This window comes from Protomyctophum parallelum (assembly GCF_964188405.1).
Source record: "Protomyctophum parallelum genome assembly, chromosome: 4".
Lineage (NCBI taxonomy): Eukaryota > Metazoa > Chordata > Actinopteri > Myctophiformes > Myctophidae > Protomyctophum > Protomyctophum parallelum.
The window spans coordinates 53673218-53692568 of NC_139700.1; the positions used below are offsets into that span (position 1 = coordinate 53673218).

At 45.5% G+C, this 19351-nt stretch overlaps 1 protein-coding gene across 1 annotated transcript in view; it reads right to left on the minus strand.

The window, feature by feature from the left end:
- lamb1a (laminin, beta 1a) overlaps positions 1-19351 on the minus strand; it is a 44300-nt gene that overhangs the window by 2289 nt on the left and 22660 nt on the right. The window contains exons 18-31 of the mRNA XM_083763275.1: positions 16854-16997; positions 15565-15796; positions 14806-14981; positions 12459-12683; positions 11371-11588; positions 10616-10712; positions 5847-6216; positions 5086-5270; positions 4199-4440; positions 3649-3855; positions 3022-3166; positions 2142-2349; positions 979-1120; positions 160-336 (exon numbers count right to left, since the gene is read on the minus strand). Coding sequence (XP_083619401.1) covers positions 160-336; positions 979-1120; positions 2142-2349; positions 3022-3166; positions 3649-3855; positions 4199-4440; positions 5086-5270; positions 5847-6216; positions 10616-10712; positions 11371-11588; positions 12459-12683; positions 14806-14981; positions 15565-15796; positions 16854-16997 — 2768 coding nt within the window. The remainder of the gene's footprint in view (positions 1-159; positions 337-978; positions 1121-2141; positions 2350-3021; positions 3167-3648; positions 3856-4198; positions 4441-5085; positions 5271-5846; positions 6217-10615; positions 10713-11370; positions 11589-12458; positions 12684-14805; positions 14982-15564; positions 15797-16853; positions 16998-19351) is intronic.

Sequence of the window (19351 nt, forward strand, 5' to 3'; positions counted from 1 at the left end):
ATCATAATCAGTCAATTATGATTGATTATGATAATGAAAATTGTTATTATTATGTACTATACTTAAACTGTACTTAAATTTAGAAAGCCTTTACAAAGCCTGACAATGCCAAAGCAGGTACGTGGAACCTTACAACAATGAACAAATAATGCCACGGACCTTTTTGATTTTCTCAGCCAGCTGGGTGATGTTTTGTGCGTCTTGTTGGGTTTGCTCCACACTCAGCGAGGTGTTCTGGGCGCTGTCTCTCATCAGTGACACGTCCTGCTCTAGCCTCAAGAGCCTCTGGGTGGCGTTGTTCAACTTGAATTCAGAATCCGCCGTCTCAGACTCCACCTGGTGGTCACCACAGAGAGGTACAGGATAGTTCAAAGATCATACTGCCAGTTGGTCGGGCACGTCTATACTATTTTGGGGCGGCCATATAGCTGAGCGTTTAGAGGCCATTTGGGAAATAGAAGGTCTCATTGAGTCGGGTCCCGACTATGTGTCCCTGAGCAAGACATGTAACCCAGCTGGGCGAAGCTTAAAGTGAATTCCCTCTCAGGACTTAATCTCTTTCCCTCCCATTGACAATGACTCTAATGTTCAATGATTCCAGACGCTTTTAACCCATTTTTGGTGTTAGCATTATGTTATGCTTTAAGCTATTGAAAAATAGCAGATCTACAAGCTCATAGCGTGCCACCGAGTGGCGCGCTACGAGCTTGTAGGTCTGCTATTTTTGAAAAATCGAAGAACCACTGACATAGAAACATAGCTTTTTCAGAAAAAACTGTCAGGATGTAGAAGACATTTATAGAATCTGATCTCAGGTCAAAATGGGTTAAACGTTTATCTTTCATGGACCTTTTTCTAGATGTAATACCGGTATTTGTTGCAAAGATTGTACCCCCTATTGTAGCACCTTGAGCTTGGCTTTCAATGTAAAGTGCAATATGAATAAGACAATGTGCCTAGTGTACAGTATCCACTCACAGAGGAGAGCAGGTTGTTGGTGTCCTTGATGTCATCGGTGGCCTGTTGGATGGCCTCGCTGGCGCTGGCCTGGGCCTTGTGAGCCTGGTCCAACGCCTGCTTCACCAGCTCTGCCGTGTCCCTCACGTCGGTCGCCTCTTTGCTGTGGGAGAGACGCACACGTTATTTATTTTATCATTATGTCATAATGTCCCTCACGTCGGTCGCCTCTTTGCTGTGGGAGAGACGCACACGTTATTTATTTTATCATTATGTCATAATGTCCCTCACGTCGGTCGCCTCTTTGCTGCGGGAGAGACGCACACGTTATTTATTTTATCATTATGTCATAATGTCCCTCACGTCGGTCGCCTCTTTGCTGTGGGAGAGACGCACACGTTATTTATTTTATCATTATGTCATAAAAAAAATACATACAAATTACACTCGTGTGAAGTGAGGGACGCTCTTCAACTTCAAAGAACTTCATTTTTCCTTTCGGAAACTTCTTTTGTGCAGTGCTCTTATCATCATACATCCTCACATTCCGTGCTCAGCCAATCAAATCATCACATTCCGTGGTGCACGCACGCACGCGCGCGCACGCGCACACATGCACAAGCACACACACTCAAAAATGTTGCAGATCTTTGACCTGATTGCTATTATTCTGCTCTCAATGTGCTGTCAAAACGCTGCCATCCTACGGAAAACGGCACATTTGACATGGGCTGGCAGCTTAGTCAATGAACTGTCTGATTGAACATAGTAGTCTGTGTCTATGTCTGTGAGTGCATCTTTGGGTATTTACCGTACAAGCGTGGTTGGTACCGTGTATCACAGAGTGCCGGTCATTCACCCTGCATTCACATCTAGAAAATACCTAAATATAACCTGGCCGACAAAGTGTGCATTTAACCCATTCTGACCGGGCACCCATTTTGGTGTCAGCATCATGTTATGCTTTATCTATTTAAAAATAGCAGATCTACAAGCTCATATCGCGCCACCGAGTGGCGCGATACGAGCTTGTAGGTCTGCTATTTTTGAAAAATCGAAGAGCGACTGACATTTTTAGAATCTGATCTCAGGTCAGAATGGGTTCATCAGACCAGTGTGTGTCCGGCGGAAACCTCGTATGAATCTGATCTCAGGTCAGAATGGGATAATTCCCAAAAAGGTACCTGGCTTTGCGTGCCTGCTGCAGCAGGCTCTCGGCCCTCTGTATGTCGTCAGCGCTCTGGTTGAGTATGTCCTCCACGTGGCTCAGGTCTCCCACCCTCTCCCTGATCTCGTGGGTCAGGTTCTGCAGCTGGCCCGGCGTGGTGGGCATCTGCATGGCCAGAACCTCGTTGGCCACGGTCTCGATGCTCTCCAGGTCGGCCGCGTCCTCTAGAGGGCGCCACAGGACAACGTTCACAGTTCATCGTTAGACCACTGGTTCCCAAACATCCAACATTTGTGGGTCAGCGGACCCTTTATCTTCCTACATTTTGTATTTAATTATTATTCTTTCAAAACATGGAGAAAAAAAACAGTCCCCAAAAAGAAAGTTCATGAATTAAAAACACTTCTCACTTCAAGAAGTAGTGAAAATAGCCGATCTACAAGCTTATAGATCTGCTATTTTCACTAGTTTGGGTCCGACGCAAACGTCTAATTTCTCTTTTGGGTCACGGGCTAAAACGTTTGAGAACCACTGCATTAGACTACTACGAGTACAGAGAGAGGGTCCTTGAGGTGATTTGAAGGGAGTCTCAGTTCAAATGGGGAGACGATTTCTGAGTGTGTCTAAATTCTCATTATGTTCAGATGATGAGACGCAATGAGAGAATCTATGAGAACAAGGTCTCTCTTTCAGGCTAGGTGTGGAGTTCCATATATCTCACAATAGAAGAATGTGGTAACAGCGACATAAAGTCATCAAATGTGGATGCACTAAGTGACTAAGAGATATAGCTGATGTATAAGAGCTATTACAAATTACAATACAATAACCAATAGAACCCACCTACACTACACAGGTAAATTAGACGGTAGAATAATCTGGGGAACCAAACGTACGTGTGAGGAAGTCCCTGATCTGTTTGATGAGGTTGCGGAGCTCCTCGTTGCTCTGGTCCACCCGCTGCTTGGTCTGGTTGGTCTTCAGCAGCACCTCCTGGGCACTCAGCTTGGCCTCGTCGGCCTTCACCTTGGCCTCGGACACCTGTGCACACACAAAGCATGGTGGGGTTGGCGCGTTGTTATGGATCCCACCGCAGTTCTAGGACAGCCCCGCTATGATTGGGGCCAGTAGTCGCCGTGATTGACAGTTCTCGTTTTTTGCAACCATGCCTAAAACTTACCCTAACCCTACACCTAACCTCAGTAAAACTCTGCCTAAACCTACCATGCGTAAGTGTATGGTACAGAACACTGAAGACCTTAAACCAGAAACCTAAACCTATCCTCAGTAAAACTATACCAGTCTATTAAAAAAACTGAGCAAACAAATTAACTAGCTTGCCTTGAACAGCAAAAATGAACAATATAAAATGTAGAAATTGATGTTGACGCAGGGTTTTCTTCATATTATATACATGAATGAAACTAAAAACTTTAAATTTAACAACAACTTTCAGATAAAACAGAGAAAACAAAGGGTGAAACACTGTGATGATGCGTCAGAGGTTGTGTTCACTTCCTCACCATCTTTGAGAGCTTCTCCACCTCCTCCATGGCAGAGACGATCTCCTGGTCAAAGTCCGTGGCCTTCTGCCACGCGGTGTGGGCCAGAGTGACCAGGCCGTCGCATCCCTCGCCGCCGCACTGCCTCTTCCCCTCAGAGTCCACACAGCTCAGACCTCCGCACGGAGAGTCAGAGCAGGCCTCCAGGCCCGCTGGACTGCCACACGTCTGTGAGAACAGAGAGGAGACTGAAGCGTTAAACACTACATTATACAAGAGGTCACAAATATAATTACACATGTATGCACTCGCATACATGTCGCGAATACAAGCGGACAAAATGAGTTTTCTTCGACGGGTGGCTGGCATCTCCCTCGGGTGAGAAATTCAGTCACACGAGAGAGACTCGGAGTAGAACCGCTGCTCCTTCGCCTGGAAAGGAGTCAGCTGAGGTGGTTCGGGCATCTGGTTAGGAGGATGCCTCTCGGGCGCCTCCCTAGGGAGGTCCTCGACGCACGTCCCACTGGGAGGAGACAGCTCCCTAATGCGGTGTAACGTCTTAACTCCTCACCTTCTCACTGAGTTGGGACAGGTCCAGGGTCTCCAGCTCTCCGGCCAGGTCGTCCATCCTCTTGGCATGCTGCTTGTGTCTCCTGAGGAACTCTTCCTTGGTGCTGTTCATCTTGTCCTCTGTGGCTTGACGCAGGGCGGCAGAGACCTCCACGGGGCTGCCGGGGTCGCTGGTGGAGGCGTTGGCGCGAGCCTCCGCGGCCTCGGACTGACGGTAGTATTTGGTCACGCTGTGTGCTGCTCCTGGGAACAGACCGAAAGCACACGCAGACATGATAAGCACACACGCAGACATGATTTATAAAGCTGGGTTCATACCATACCGTATGGTGGCGTCACCAGTGGTGGAAAAAGTACTCAATACTGCGATATAGAACTACTTTGTTACCACCTGGTGGTGCCTAAATCAAGGCTGAAGCTCAGAGGGAACCGGGCTTTAGCAGTGGCAGCTCCCATAAGCTCTGGAATGAGCTGCCTCTGCACATAAGACAGGCCCCATGCACCCTTCAGGTGTTTAAATCACGCCTCAAGACGGATCTTTATTCTGTGGCATTTCCAAGCATAGTATGAGCTGTTTCTGATGTTGAAAGTGAAACTGTGTACTGTATGTTGTTTGTTTTTAAATAATAATTTTACAACATTGTTGTTATTTAAATGTGCTATATAAATAAAGATGGTGTGGTATGGTATGGTATAAAGTAAAAGTCTGGAATTCAAAATGTACTTGAGTGAAAGTACAATAGTACATATCTACAGATGGTAAAAACCTTATATTCTGATATACTGTAATTTACAAGTAAATTTAAATCAATGACTCTCTCTGCCGTATGTCTGAATGAAAACAAAACATCTCGTTTGTATTGAGCTACCTCTGTGTGTCTTCCTTACCCCTGATATCAGAGTTCTTGATGAACTCCACTTGGTCCAGCAGCTCTTTGACGGTACGCTCCAGCTTCTGTGCATCTTCTCTCAGAGCGTCCAGCTTGGTGTCCGTGCCGTTGTCCTCTTCGGTGATCTGGGACAACGTCTCCTCTGTCTGGTTCAACTTGTTACTCATCTCAGACATCAGGTCACTGTGAAGCAATGAGATATACTTGAAATAAACAATAGAAAAAGCACATCACTGACCCTCTCTCCTTTAGCCACTTTACCACCCTAACCATAACCCTTAAAGTCTTAAGCCCTATACAGTATAATCTATTCGCTGAAAGTTGCAATGAATGTTCCAGAAGACAACAACCAGAGAAACCAAATAACATCCACATGGCAAATGTTGTATGATGATGGGGTTGTGTGACGAAAATGGATGATCTCTATAAGATAGCATCATGACACATTGGCCCCTTTTCCACCAAAATCATTTTGGTTCTAGAACCCGTTTTGTTCTAGATTCTTGGAACTTTGGGTGCTTTCACGGAAACAGGACCGGCGGCCATTTTGTGGTTCCAGTTCCAAACCAAATTTTAGGGTTCTGAACCAATTCATCAACACACTGAACCGGTTCAACCCCGGTGGAAAAGGGGCCACAGTGAGCTTGTAGGTTATTCTTTTTAACATTTTCAGATGTTTTTATTTTATATGCCCAGAAAAGGAATGGCAGGCTGAATGTTGTTTTTACAACATTATTTCCCACCAGGAGGTTGACTCACGTTGCCTGTTCCAGCAGCTCCTGGATCTCAGACAGTGGCTGAGTGGCCGGGTTCTGGGCCAGGATGGTTCGGACCTCCCCGGCGCTCCTCTCCATGTTCTCGATGGTCTGCTTGTAGGGGCCGGTGACGCCGCTGGCCTTGATGGCGTTCACCTTGTTGACCAGCCGGTGGGTTTGGTTGGCCAGCTGACCCACGATCACGTCCCAGTCGGCGAAGCACTGGTGGCAGCGTTGGCAGTCCGGGAACGTGCCGGAGTAGCCGCGGGCGCAGACGTCGCACCGGGGCCCCGAAACGCCCTCCACGCACACACAGTGGCCGCTGGCTTTGTCACACTGCTGCTCGGCGATGCCCCGGTAGTCACAGTCGCACGCTGGAAGGCAAACATTGTAAAGAAGAAAAAGAGGGGTTTTATAATTCAAAGTGAGGCGGTGGTTAGATGAAGGAAATGACATTGTAAACACACTTAAGACTTTGTAAACGGGGTCACAACGGAATGTGACCGGAGACAATAGTTTTTATAGAGACAGAAATGGCTTAATAGATGGCATTCTGGGAAGAAACCTTTTTTTATGATTTGATTACACTGCACTCTTGTAGACTGCACAATTTGCATAGTGTCTGTCCGAATAATGTCACATTTTATTGTTTCCCTGCTCCCCAATGACAGAAAAGTCTCTGCAGTGAAGTCTACGGATGGACACCTTTATTTATACTCAAGAAAATTACACCAGCACGTATTACTGGTTTACCTTTTTATCCAAGCCACATATTCAAAAATCACCAGTAAAAAACTAAAAACACACAAAAATTATTTGTTTCCAGAAAAGTTGGTTTTGTAATCAACCACTTCTAGGTGAAAATGTTAAGTTACAGCTTGCCATGTCGCACACGCACGCACACACACACACACACACGCACGCACACACACACACACAACCTCCATAACCCCGCTGGGGGTCTGCAGGCTTCAGTGAATGGGTGGGATGGGGAGAGGAGGAATGGGATGAAAGAGGATGTTTGTTCAGTTCAAAGGCAGTGTGTGGAGTGTGTCAAACAAAAGACTCCGTGGTCTTAACAAACACAACTCTGAGGAGCATCGGTGACAAGTGTCCATGACATGTCATGTTTGCACATGCACACAAGACCTCCTCACAGACAAAGGACAAAAGGATATCTTAAATCCATTCCTCGTTTGAGGACACTACTAACAGCCATCTAATAAATATAATATCACTGTATAGTACTTGGTTTACTAAAAGGTATAGAAATATTAAATAACTAACAAACGTCAGCAAAATAAACTTGTCAGCTAAATGTCCCTCCTTCTCATAACTAAAGAGAAGAGAGGCTCAACTCCTTAGACTTAGAGCAGGCATCAAGTGCAAATATGCAGTGAATTTGACCTCCAGGAACCTGCGCTAATGTCCCCCCGAGGGGTGTTCGCTTCGCTCATCATCGCTTATCATGCCGTCAGGCCCCTTCCTCGGCACACAAGGGCCCCAACAGCTCCGGCACTTCACCTGAATGTCCCCCTTTCACACACAACAAACCCCCACCCCCCCCCCCTCCCCTCCAATTTGACAGATTAAAGCACAGACTGTGTTTGCACCGTGGAAGAGCTTTTGACACACAGAATGACCACAGAGGCCAGGTGCAAAGGTGGAAGGGGGAAGCTGTGTTTATCCCTCTCTCTCTCTCTCTCTCTCTCTCTGTGTGCTTGACAACCCAGCTAATGCCCCTGAGAGCAGACTAAACATTTGTGGCAAGGCAAATGTTACTGAGGTCAAGCAGTATAATGAAGACAGGTTGCCAGGTTTGATGGAAGTGTGATATTATATGAATGAATGAATGAATGAATGAATGAATGAATGAATGAATGAATGAATGAATGAATGAATGAATGAATGAATGAACGAACGAACGAATGAATGAATTAATTAATGGTTTATATCGATCTATTCAGTTAGACAATTACAAAACTAACAATTCTTTAAACACGATCGAAAAGGAATAGGCAGAAGCTTATTTAAAGATAGCTTCTTTATGACTGTATGAAAGACTGAATTAATGACCTTTAGTTCCATGTCTTATCTTACGACCTAGCCCTTTTATTTATAAGACACCAAAAACGCTGTTATGAAGCATTATATTCATTAATCCAAAATACTATACTGTATGTAATATAAGTGTTCCTAGAAATATCGGTTTGCCTTGCAAAACGGAAATTACTCCACTGACTTTGGCTTTTAAATGTTTATTATGTCATGCCTAGTTGCTTGCAAACAGAATAGGAAGGGACTTTGAACTAGGATAGGCAGGTTTGCTGCTATGCCGTTTGAACATCTCGGGAGTGGAAGTGAAATAAAAAATGACAAGGAGACCTTCCGCCGTTTCCGTTTGACGAACCATCTGGTCTGCATTATAGCAGATAAGTATAAAGGGGAGGAGGAATGTCAGTCTCTCCGCAACATCTATCTCCCATCTGGCTTCTATTGGACTGTCTGCGAGGTGGGAGGGGGGGGAGTGGTGTACAGCTGACGCAACCGTTTACCAAAGCTCCAAGACATGCAACACTGCTAGTGCTAATGGTCTGGAACTGACCACTGATAGTCCACAGGCAACCGCCATGGTGACCTCAAGACTCCATAGTTCTTTTTAGGTTTTGAAGTAAAAAAAGATGCTTTGACTGCAAAGACAGAAGACTGGTCCTCAAGTGGGGTTGTTTTCGAACAGCCTTTGCCAGCCTTGCCATGCCATGCCATGTCAGTGAAATTCAAATGCACTTAAAGACACATTTGTGGCAGAGAAACATTATAGTGCGGTGTCTTGTAACGTTTAGTAGAGTCATGTAAAAGCACATTCCACAATGCATTTCTGAGGTTTTTAAAATGGTGATGATTTAAAGTGTGGTATATCATTAATATAATGGTAGGAGAAAACTACATCCACAAAGTGTCCACCAGTTTCCCAGCATTGGAAACATTGGAATCAGCAGTACGTTAGTACAAATGAAACCAACATCAGGTCATCCTCCATGAATCAGCAGTACGTTAGTAAAGATGAAACCAACATCAGGTCCTCCTCCATGAAGGTTTAGAGTGCCATTTGCTTGGCCGTCCCACGGCCACTCATTCAGAGTCGGGGGTCACCGCCGGTTGAGAGGAGGGAGGAAACTCGATATTGGGGGAGCAGTAGGGAGACTTCCTGCCTCGTCCTGCCATTCCAAACAAACAGTCAGGACTCCTGTCAACACGGGCCCCTCTGTCCTCCTCTCCAGAAAACACAAACCCTGTCGTCTTACAGCACTCCCCCCCCTAGCTGCTACGGGCCGGCAAACAAACCAAAGGTCTGGGAAACAACGCTCACCGCCATGGAATCTAATGTTGTTTGTTACCGAACAGTTGGATAGACGCAACACCGAACACCGGACGGAGGCTTGACCATATGGGTGACGAGATGAAATGGTGTGAGAAAGTCTCATGCCCTTTTGGAATGGCGCATTAGGACAAAAGTACACATTTCCAGTTGCTATATCACAATATATAAATGTATGCAGCTGACTTTTTAGAAAAATCTAAAACTATGATTTCACACAAACGAATCCACTGAAGCTGGCCGGCCTCTTGGAGGTAACAAACCCATTCAATCAGTCTATAGCCACGTTGTCCTCATGTGCTTATTTCGGTAGCTGAATGTGGCCTTTGAGATAAATCAGCGAACCGCTGCTCCACTCAGCCAGCCTTCAGATAGCCTTGAGAAAAGAACAGAGGGTCCTTTTTTTTTCTTTTTTTTTTTACAGCAGGCACTATGCTGGACACCCGTCTCTCATGTATAGGAGACCCTGCTATAGAAACAAAGGTGCATTGTGGGGGACAGCGTGATATTGGAAGGCTCAGACAGATCCCCTGCCTGCAGTGCCCGGTCGTCGTGGCAACGTAGCCAGCGGGTGAAAGGAGCACATCTGGCCTCAATATCGCGACGAGCTGCAGACGACTGTTAACACATTCTGACCTGAGATCAGATTCATACGAGGTTTCCGCCGGACACACACTGGTCTGATGAACCCATTCTGACCTGAGATCAGATTCTAAAAAAATGTCAGTCGTACTTCGATTTTTCAAAAATAGCAGACCTACAAGCTCGTAGCGCGCCACTCGGTGGCGCGCTATGAGCTTGTAGATCTGCTATTTTTAAATAGATAAAGCATAATATGATGCCAACACCAAAATGGGTGCCCGTTCAGAATGGGTTAAGATGCTGGGAGTTTGGTCCTCCACAGCTGCCAGGCACTTTCCCACGATAGACTATTAGACACCGAGTGGGGGGGGGGGGGGAACCAACCAACTACTGCTGATAGGAAAGGTATCTAGCGTGGGCTGAAATGTTATCTGTTAAACCATATACAGTACATCCCTAGATTCTGGTGGCATGTCTACAAGCGCACATGTCAACAAGTTGTGAGCTTGTTGTAGACTGGCTATCTTCAGTGATAAGATTTGGTGCAGGGGGGAGAAAAAAGGAGCAAACCAAGTATAGAGCCCTGGCGGAGACGCCAGTCAACTAAGTACAGAATGTAGGGTTTGAGATCCTGCAACACAGACAGAGAAATGGACAAACACACACACACACACACACACACACACACACACACACACACACACACAACGCACACACACACACACACACACACACACACACACAACGCACACACACACACACACACACACACACACACACACACACACAACGCACACACAGGCATGACATACCGTTGCATTTGACCTCCGGTTCGCCCCAGAACAGCTCTCTGCACTCCCTGCAGGTCCGACCTCCAAATCCTGGCATACAGGAACATTGACCGCTTATCTGGAGAGCAGAAAATAAACAAAAACAATTCTTTAAAATTCAACACAAAGGGAGGGAACGTTAGGGAAAACACTAAACAATACCACACGACTTAACATATACCAGGAATAAGCTATAAAGCCAGGCAAGCACTAAGACTAACTGATGTGTGGGTTAAACATGTGGCGACGTTCTTACGGGATGACGTGTTCTAAACACTGCCTTTGACGTTAAACACCATCATGATATGACCCACGCCCCCAGTGTCCCTTTTACTTTTCCAACAAGTACTGTTAGTAGTAGTACTCGAGTCCTTGACTCGTCTCAAGTCCGGCCTCGAGTCCACACTTTCATTTACTCCGTCTCGTCTCGGCCTCGCACATATCATTTTACTTGGACTTGACTCGGTCTCTGACCAAGGGACTCGGAACTCTTCCCCCCCAGGAGTCCACTCGAGTCACGAGTCACAATGCAATATGGAATCATTTTATCATACCCATATTATGAGGAGCCCATATAATTAACATTATAAGTCTGGTGCTTATAGACAGCTCTCAGTCTCGATTCAGACTCGACCCCCTCCCCACACGTACTCTGTCTTGACTCGGACTCGCCCGACCACGGACTTGGTCTTGACTTGGACCCGCTTTAGGGTGGACTCGACTACAACAAGTCTCACCTCGTTACAGGACGTCCCAAAGGAGTGTGTGGGGTCACAGCCGCAGGCGTCGCAGCCCCTCTGGCTGGGCAGGTTCCAGTGGTCGGGGGCACACAGGTCACAGTACTGGCCCACCACGTTGGGAAGACACTGGCACTGCCCGCTGCTGCGCTCGCAGTGGCACTCGCCCGCCGACGGGCAGGTGGCCGGGTTGGTGCCCAGGTGGTTGCACACGCATCCTGAGTGGGCAGAATATATACATTACAATGCAGGCAGGAATGATGGTTATTTGTGAATACTAACTAAGTAGTGCTGCACATTCTCTGCTCAAATGTGAATCTTGATTTTTTTCCTCCGCAAGAATTGAGATCACAATTCTCATTTTTTTTCCATGTAAATATTTATTGTCTTTTAGTCTGTAGTTGCTGCACATTACTACATTCAACATGTGGCACCTGGAGCCATAACTACTGTGGCTTTAACCCATTCTGACCTGAGATCAGATTCATACAAGGTTTCCGCCGGACAAACACTGGGTCTGATTAACCCATTCTGACCTGAGATCAGATTCTAGAAATGTCAGTCGCTCTTCGATTTTTCAAAAATAGCAGACCTACAAGCTCATATCGCGCCACTCGGTGGCGCGATATGAGCTTGTAGATCTGCTATTTTTAAATAGCTAAAGCATAACATGATGCTGACACCAAAATGGGTGCCCGTTCAGAATGGGTTAAACACCTGTGCTCGACTTAACACCTCTCTAAAAAGTCTCTCTCTTGTAGCTAAAACATAAAGAGTAACTAAGATTTATCGGACAGCCACCTAGTGCAGCACGATTCCGGCTCAAATTTAGAAATGGTATCTGAATCTAGATCTCGATTATTATTTATTTTCGATTAATTGCGCAGCACTACTACTAGTAAGCGTTTCATTACAATGTGATGTGTGTGCATTGTGAGAAACATTTCCATTTCTCATACAGCATCACTATTTATATCGTAACACACCTTTGCGGCAGTGGAGGTGGCTTAGTTTGCACCCCACAAATATGCCATAATGGCCGGCATCATCTGCATGCATACTTCAACAACAACAACCGAATAACTCACGTCTGCAGTTCTGCACCAGAGCGTCTCCGTAGTATCCCAGCTGGCAGCTCTGACAGGCGTGTCCCTCCGTGTAGTACAGGCAGTTGAGGCACTCCCCCGTGTGGGCGTGGCAGGAGCCCGGGTCCAGCATGTCGATGTTGTTGTTGCACTGGCAAGGCTGGCACTGCCCGCCGATCTCACTGGGGTTGCCGTGGTAACCCGGGGAGCACTCGTCACACCTCGCGCCTGCAGAAAGAAAGAGAATCGAAGAAAGAGTGAAGAGGATTGATAGGTTTAACGTTTAACATATTGTATAATGACACAAAGGTTTTGATTTTCACAAGGCAATTGCCAGACATGTTTTATGGGAGGGTAATTCACATATTATTGCCCTGCTACTGCCTTAAAATGGGTCCCTGCATTCTAAAACGTGTGACCACAGTTTTCTGTGGAATCCAGAGATTCAATCGGTTTATAGTGACAACTCATGAATCAATGATGATCCAATGTGTGTGTGTGTGTGTGTGTGTGTGTGTGTGTGTGTGTGTGTGTGTGTGTGTGTGTGTGTGTGTGTGTGTGTGAGCTGTTTTATTGGCCTTGTTGAGACTGGCACACCCTGTAGGGTCAGTCACAGGCCCCAAAACACATGATGAATAGGCATAACATCATGCTCTCCCAACGCATAAACACAGACTCTAAATGTTTAGGGTGGAATAAATGTCACCATTTCACAAAGAAGCTTTGAATGTCCTGATAAGAGTCATTCCATGGTTACCAATCTGGTACCAGGGAATTTATTAATTCAGAAAATACTTTTAACCAATTTAGACCTGAGGCCGATTCTAAAAATGCCCAAGTTTTCGGAAAACCTTCAAATTCTTATTCAGAAATTAAAAACATGGTGCTACTTGTATAGCAACAACTAATGAGACACAGAGGTGTCGCTCAACACAAGGTATAACAACGTATAGGCTACAACAGGTCTAAAATGGGTTAAAATAATCTATCTTGTATTTTGCCTGACTAGTACTGACTACACATGGCTCTCAGCCCATTGGTAAGAGAAAAATCCTCCCAGCGAGAGATAATTAAGTGAATAAACCAGATTAAGACGTACTAGGAATCACAGAAACCCAAGACAAGGAAACGGAAGACGGAAGAGAAAGTGCATTAATTAATTCCTTTCACACGTCCAACGTGTCACTCTGCACACACAATATTACACCTCAGCTCAGCCCCTAAATAAAGATAAAGAACAAAGGTGAAAGCATAGCCATTATGCAGTTCAAACACCGCAAAGACACTCTCTCATCCAGAGAAGGATCAAGTCTCACCCTCCTAAACCCACGCAGTAAAATTAACGACTACCTCCACGTTTCCTGGCATAATAACACATCTCATCAGATGCAGCCTTATATCTCACATTCCACAGTCAACCCTCAGTGTGTTTACATCACAGGAAAGGAAAACCACAAAGCCTCCGTCAGAAACCAACCTCACACACTCCGCATATATCCGTTTTCCTGGAGGAATAAACAAGTTCCAGCGTGGCTAAAAGTGCTGCCAGATATGTAATCACAGCCCGTGGTGTGTGGATGTTCAGAGGGGTTCTGTTGGGTGAACGCGGTTAGTAGCAGCTGTTTGATGCCACCATGCTTTCCTTCCAGCCTTACCTTAACCCTCAACAACCAGACCCCCCTCTACCTCTCTGAACTCATCAACCGCCATGCCCCCTCCCGCTCCCTCAGGTCAAGCACTGCCAACCAACTGGAACCCCACAAATCCAACAAACGGACATGGGGAGACAGGGCCTTCGCAGTGGCTGCCCCTTCTCTTTGGAACTCACTCCCAACTCACATCAGAGCTGCCCCCCCACCTTCGAAATGTTCAAAAGCACACTCAAAACCCACCTTTTCAAACTGGCTTTCCCTACATAACCCCCCCCCCACACACACACCCCCTTCTTGTTTGACCCTCTTTTGATTTTGATTTCTAGTTTTTAACCTTTTTAAATAGTTTTCTAATAAATATGTCTGTACTTCTTTCTGTAAAGCGACGTTGGGTACCCAGAAACGCTATATAAATCGTATATATTATTATTATTATTATCCCATTCTGACCTGAGATCAGATTCATACGAGGTTTCCACTGGACACACACTGGTCTGATGAACCCATTCTGACCTGAGATCAGATTCTAAAAATGTCAGTCGTTCTTCGATTTTTCAAAAATAGCAGATCTACAAGCTCGTAGCACGCCACTCGGTGGCGCGCTACGAGCTTGTAGATCTGCTATTTTTCAATAGCTATAAAGCATAACATGATGCTAACACCAAAACGGGTTCCCGTTCAGAATGGGTTATTATTACCTCTGTAGCCGGCGTTGCAGACGCAGAACACCGTGTCCTGGTACTCCCCCCCCAGGCCGCCGCGGTAACAGCCGCCGGAGAACTGCCGTCCGCTGCCGGGGCCGTCGGGACACATGCACGGGCGGCAGTGGTCCCCGGACCCCAGGACGGGGTCGCCGTAGTAACCGTCCAGGCACCTGGGAGGATGACAAGAGGATTTGGGTTGCATTGAGTCATCATGATGCATGATGGGAGTTAAAATGGCATTAGATTTAATGGGGTGTTGAACTTTATTGTAAACCTTATATTGTGCAGCTACTTGCCCGTAATATAAGTCTGGAATATGGTCAATCATCGCATTTTAAGTATAGTGATTAGCGTATATTATAAGATTGACCTATTGTCAGTAGTCAAACGTCAACAGTCATTAACACACTGCATGAATGCAAAAATGAATGAATGAACGAATGACATTATTTCCGTGTCTGGCTGCCTTTCACAGCTCATCCCTTACGAGATTTTAAAGTACATAATATTTCCTGTGCCAACACGCTGATACCTAAATAATAAACAATAAATCAGAAATAAATCAATATCACACAATGTATACAAGACTCTGATCAAGAGTGCATTCAAGTACCGGTAGTCTGTGAAAACAGAACAACATGTTACAGTGCAGATCTTTATAGTTCTCATATATTATGGGCGGACAAGCAAATGACCAAACGCCCCCGATCAACCCCATCGTCTGACTCTGAGTGCATTAACGTGCTGACCGACCTTTCACAGTTGTGTCCCGTGGTGTGCGTTCTGCAGGTGAGACACTGTCCGCTGCGCGCGTCGCACTCCTCCGTGTGCCCGTTGCAGGTGCACGGCCGGCAGTGGGGGAAGCCCCAGTATCCCGGCAGGCAGCGCTCACACTGGCGCCCGTACGCCCCCGGAACGCACTCGCACTGGCCCGTGAACGCGTGGCAGAAGAGGTTCTGGGATCCCTGTGGGTCACACTCACAGGCTGCGTCGTGGGGACGGAGAGGAATGGAGGGAGGGAGAGGAGAGAGGATTATTTAATGGGGAAATAATAGAATGCAATATACAGTAGGGATGTGTAAAAGTGGCCAAAATGATAACCGATTAATATAATTCAATATTCCACAACCATTGTGGGGGGGGGGGGGGAAACCCTGTATTCTGTTATACTTCCACATAAATGTTGCCTCAATCAGGCTAATGATAACCGATACCATTACCATCAATACCAATAATGCAGGAACACTTTGGTCGGCCTGTAGCCCTGCACTCAACATTGCGATTTTGATCCAATTAACGATGAATCAATTAATCTCCCTAATATATATACCTAAAACCAAAGAAATATGCTCACAATGGGTTCCCATGTCAGGTTTTCAACTTCATATCATGGGTGTTTGAGTTCCATCATGTTTTGATCGATGGCAATTACATGGTCCGCAGATAACATCTCAACCGTGAATTTTGTAGCCATTATGTGCTTTTTCAAACTTAGTAATAGTAATAGAGCGTATGCTATGTGCATGACATCATCATCATACCCAGAAGCTATGCGGGAACGCCTACTGAGTGTCCTATCTGATTGTATTCAACGACATTAAACAATGTTAAACTCACTAGATTTATGCATCCATCCTCTATTGCCTATGTCGTTCAAATTTGTTTTAACCCATTCTGACCTGAGATCAGATTCATACGAGGTTTCCACTGGACACACACACTGGTCTGATGAACCCATTCTGACCTGAGATCAGATTCTAAAAATGTCAGTCGCTCTTCGATTTTTCAAAAATAGCAGACCTACAAGCTCGTATCGCGCCACTCGGTGGCGCGCTACGAGCTTGTAGATCTGCTATTTTTCAATAGCTAAAGCATAACATGATGCCGACACCAAAATGGGTTCCCGTTCAGAATGGGTTAAAGTGTGTTTAATTCATGAAGATCATATTGTTCACCAAAATGTGTCAATAACATCATAAGCCTGTGTTTTGCCACAGAGATGTCTAGTGTCTACACACTTGGTTCCAGTTGAAGTCACTCACCTCTGCAGCCGTTGGGTCCAAACTGGTACGTGGAGGGAACACACGTGTCACAGTTCCTGCCCACCACGTTGGGACGACACTGGCACTGTCCACCGTTAGCGTCACACACCGTACTGAGGGATCCCTGAGGGTCACACTGGCATGCTGGGAAATGGAGTCAAAACGAGACGACACATGTTATATAGAGAGGAAGAAATGATGAAATAACAGTACAGACTTAACAATAATAAAACGCCTTTATTCATGAATGGAGGACAAAACAATGACGTCGGCAGCAGCTTTATAATATTCCTTCCCACCGACAACAGCACACTAAACCCCTATAGACCCTAAACCCTAAACCCCTATAGACCCTAAACACTAAACCCCTATAGACCCTAAACCCTAAACCCCTATAGACCCTAAACACTTGACTAAACCCCTATAGACCTGTCAAAGGAAGTGTGGAAAGCAAGATGGAGAGAGTGGGGGGTAACTGTGGAGGAGTGACTGCAAGGTCAGTGTAGAGGAAGGTGGCTTGAGGCAAGTGTGGGCAAGTGTGGGCAAGTGTGTGTGTGTGTGTGTGTGTGTGTGTGTGTGTGTGTGTGTGTGAGGGTGTGTGTGTGTGTGTGTGTGTGTGTGTGTGTGTGTGTGTGTGTGTGTGTGTGTGTGTGTGTGTGTGTGTGTGTGTGTGTGTGTGTGTGTGTGTGTGTGTGTGTGTGTGTGTGCAAGCTGTGAGCAGATATGTTATTCTCGCTATTTTTCGTTTTACCCATTTTTTCTCCCATGAACAAAGGTCACCTGGGTTGACAACGTGGTTAACTGTGTTTTTGGCATGTGTCTATACAAGCACGACTATCTTTTGTGTGTGTGTGTGTGTGTGTGTGTGTGTGTGTGTGCGCTCCTGTCCACTGCATGAATGAATGGTTCCTCATTACAGTGTGTGAGTCCTGATGTTTTATCTCCGTAAACAGCCCCTAAGCAACTTCCTACCCAACAGGTATTCACACGTATAGCTCGCTTCTCTATGTCCTCATGGATGTCACAGGCTAGCTCTTGTCTTACTCCAGTGTAGTAAACATGACAAAGTTTGCTTTAATTTCATTTCAGCGGCCACCTGTGTGCCCTCGTCTTAATGAGAACATTTGAAACGGTTCTCTATTTAATTCTGTTCCATTCTGTTCTTTTCTGGTATGTTCCGTTCTTCTATTTAGTGTCTAACCGCTTTTAAGCTACATTATACTTTGCTCAGTTTTCTGCACAATAAATAATGACAATATCCAATATACAAGCTCACAATATGTTGCATGGAGATGGGGAACTCCAACAAACTAGACATAACTTTATGCAGTGTGGACTGATTTGAAAAGTCTAGATATAAACAGTCCCCTGGGATTTTTTCTTTTTTAATAATTAATTAATTAAATCAATGAATGAAAGTCAAACATTCATGTCATGTAACACATCCTCATAATTAATAACATGATATAATTCAGGTTACAAACGGCTAAAGACAGAATCTTTCTTTTTTTTATTGCCAGATATGTTTGCTGAAAACATATCCAAACCACCCATTCTATTCTGTAGGTTAAAACGAGGACGCACAGGACATGAGACTAATGCAATCAAGGGGTCTGCATTATTTATGTGGGTTTAATTATCATTTAAACACAAATGACAAGCTTAAGTTGGCCTAGAAAGGAGACACAAGGACTCCATAACCGCATAGAGTCTTTGTGACAGGTTCACAGTGTGACGGCTTCACAGATGAATGTCACTGATAAGGTTATTCTCAGGAGAAACTCAAAACAAAGCCCAAAGCAGCTAATTGAGATAACACGATCGTGTGCGGCTGACGTACACTTTGAACCTGCCCTGGCTCTGAGCATTCCTAGACAGTGAATACATCTAATTGGGATTTCCAATAGCGATCGCAGACGCAGACATGGCAATTTGATTACTTATTACCTGCAGAGACACGACAAAATGTGCTTTAATTTCATTTCAGCGGCCACCTGTGTGCCCTCGTCTTAATGAGAACATTTGAAACGGTTCTCTATTTAATTCTGTTCCATTCTGTTCTTTTCTGGTATGTACCGTTCTTCTATTTTAGTGCCATCTCCAGTTCTCAGATCTCTGAATGTCCAGTTAAATTACAAGTAGGAATATCTCTAGACTTTGTAACACTGCCCTAATAAAACAAACTGCCTCGGGGGAAACGTCTTTTTCCCTCGGTGTGACAAAGCAAGGCGAGAGATTTATGATCCAGGCGGATCAAGAAGAAAGTTCCTTATGGCTGCATCTCAGGAAGAAGAACACAGTTCTGCAGCAGTATGTAATCACGCCGCAGGCCCCAATAATGCATGTCCATACATGAAGAGCACACACACACACACACACAACACACACACACACACACACACACACACACACAGAGAGAGAGACATGGCGTAAGTGACCGAGAGACTGAGAGTGATGAGTGAAATCGGTCGGACGAAGAGCACATGCCTAAGACACAG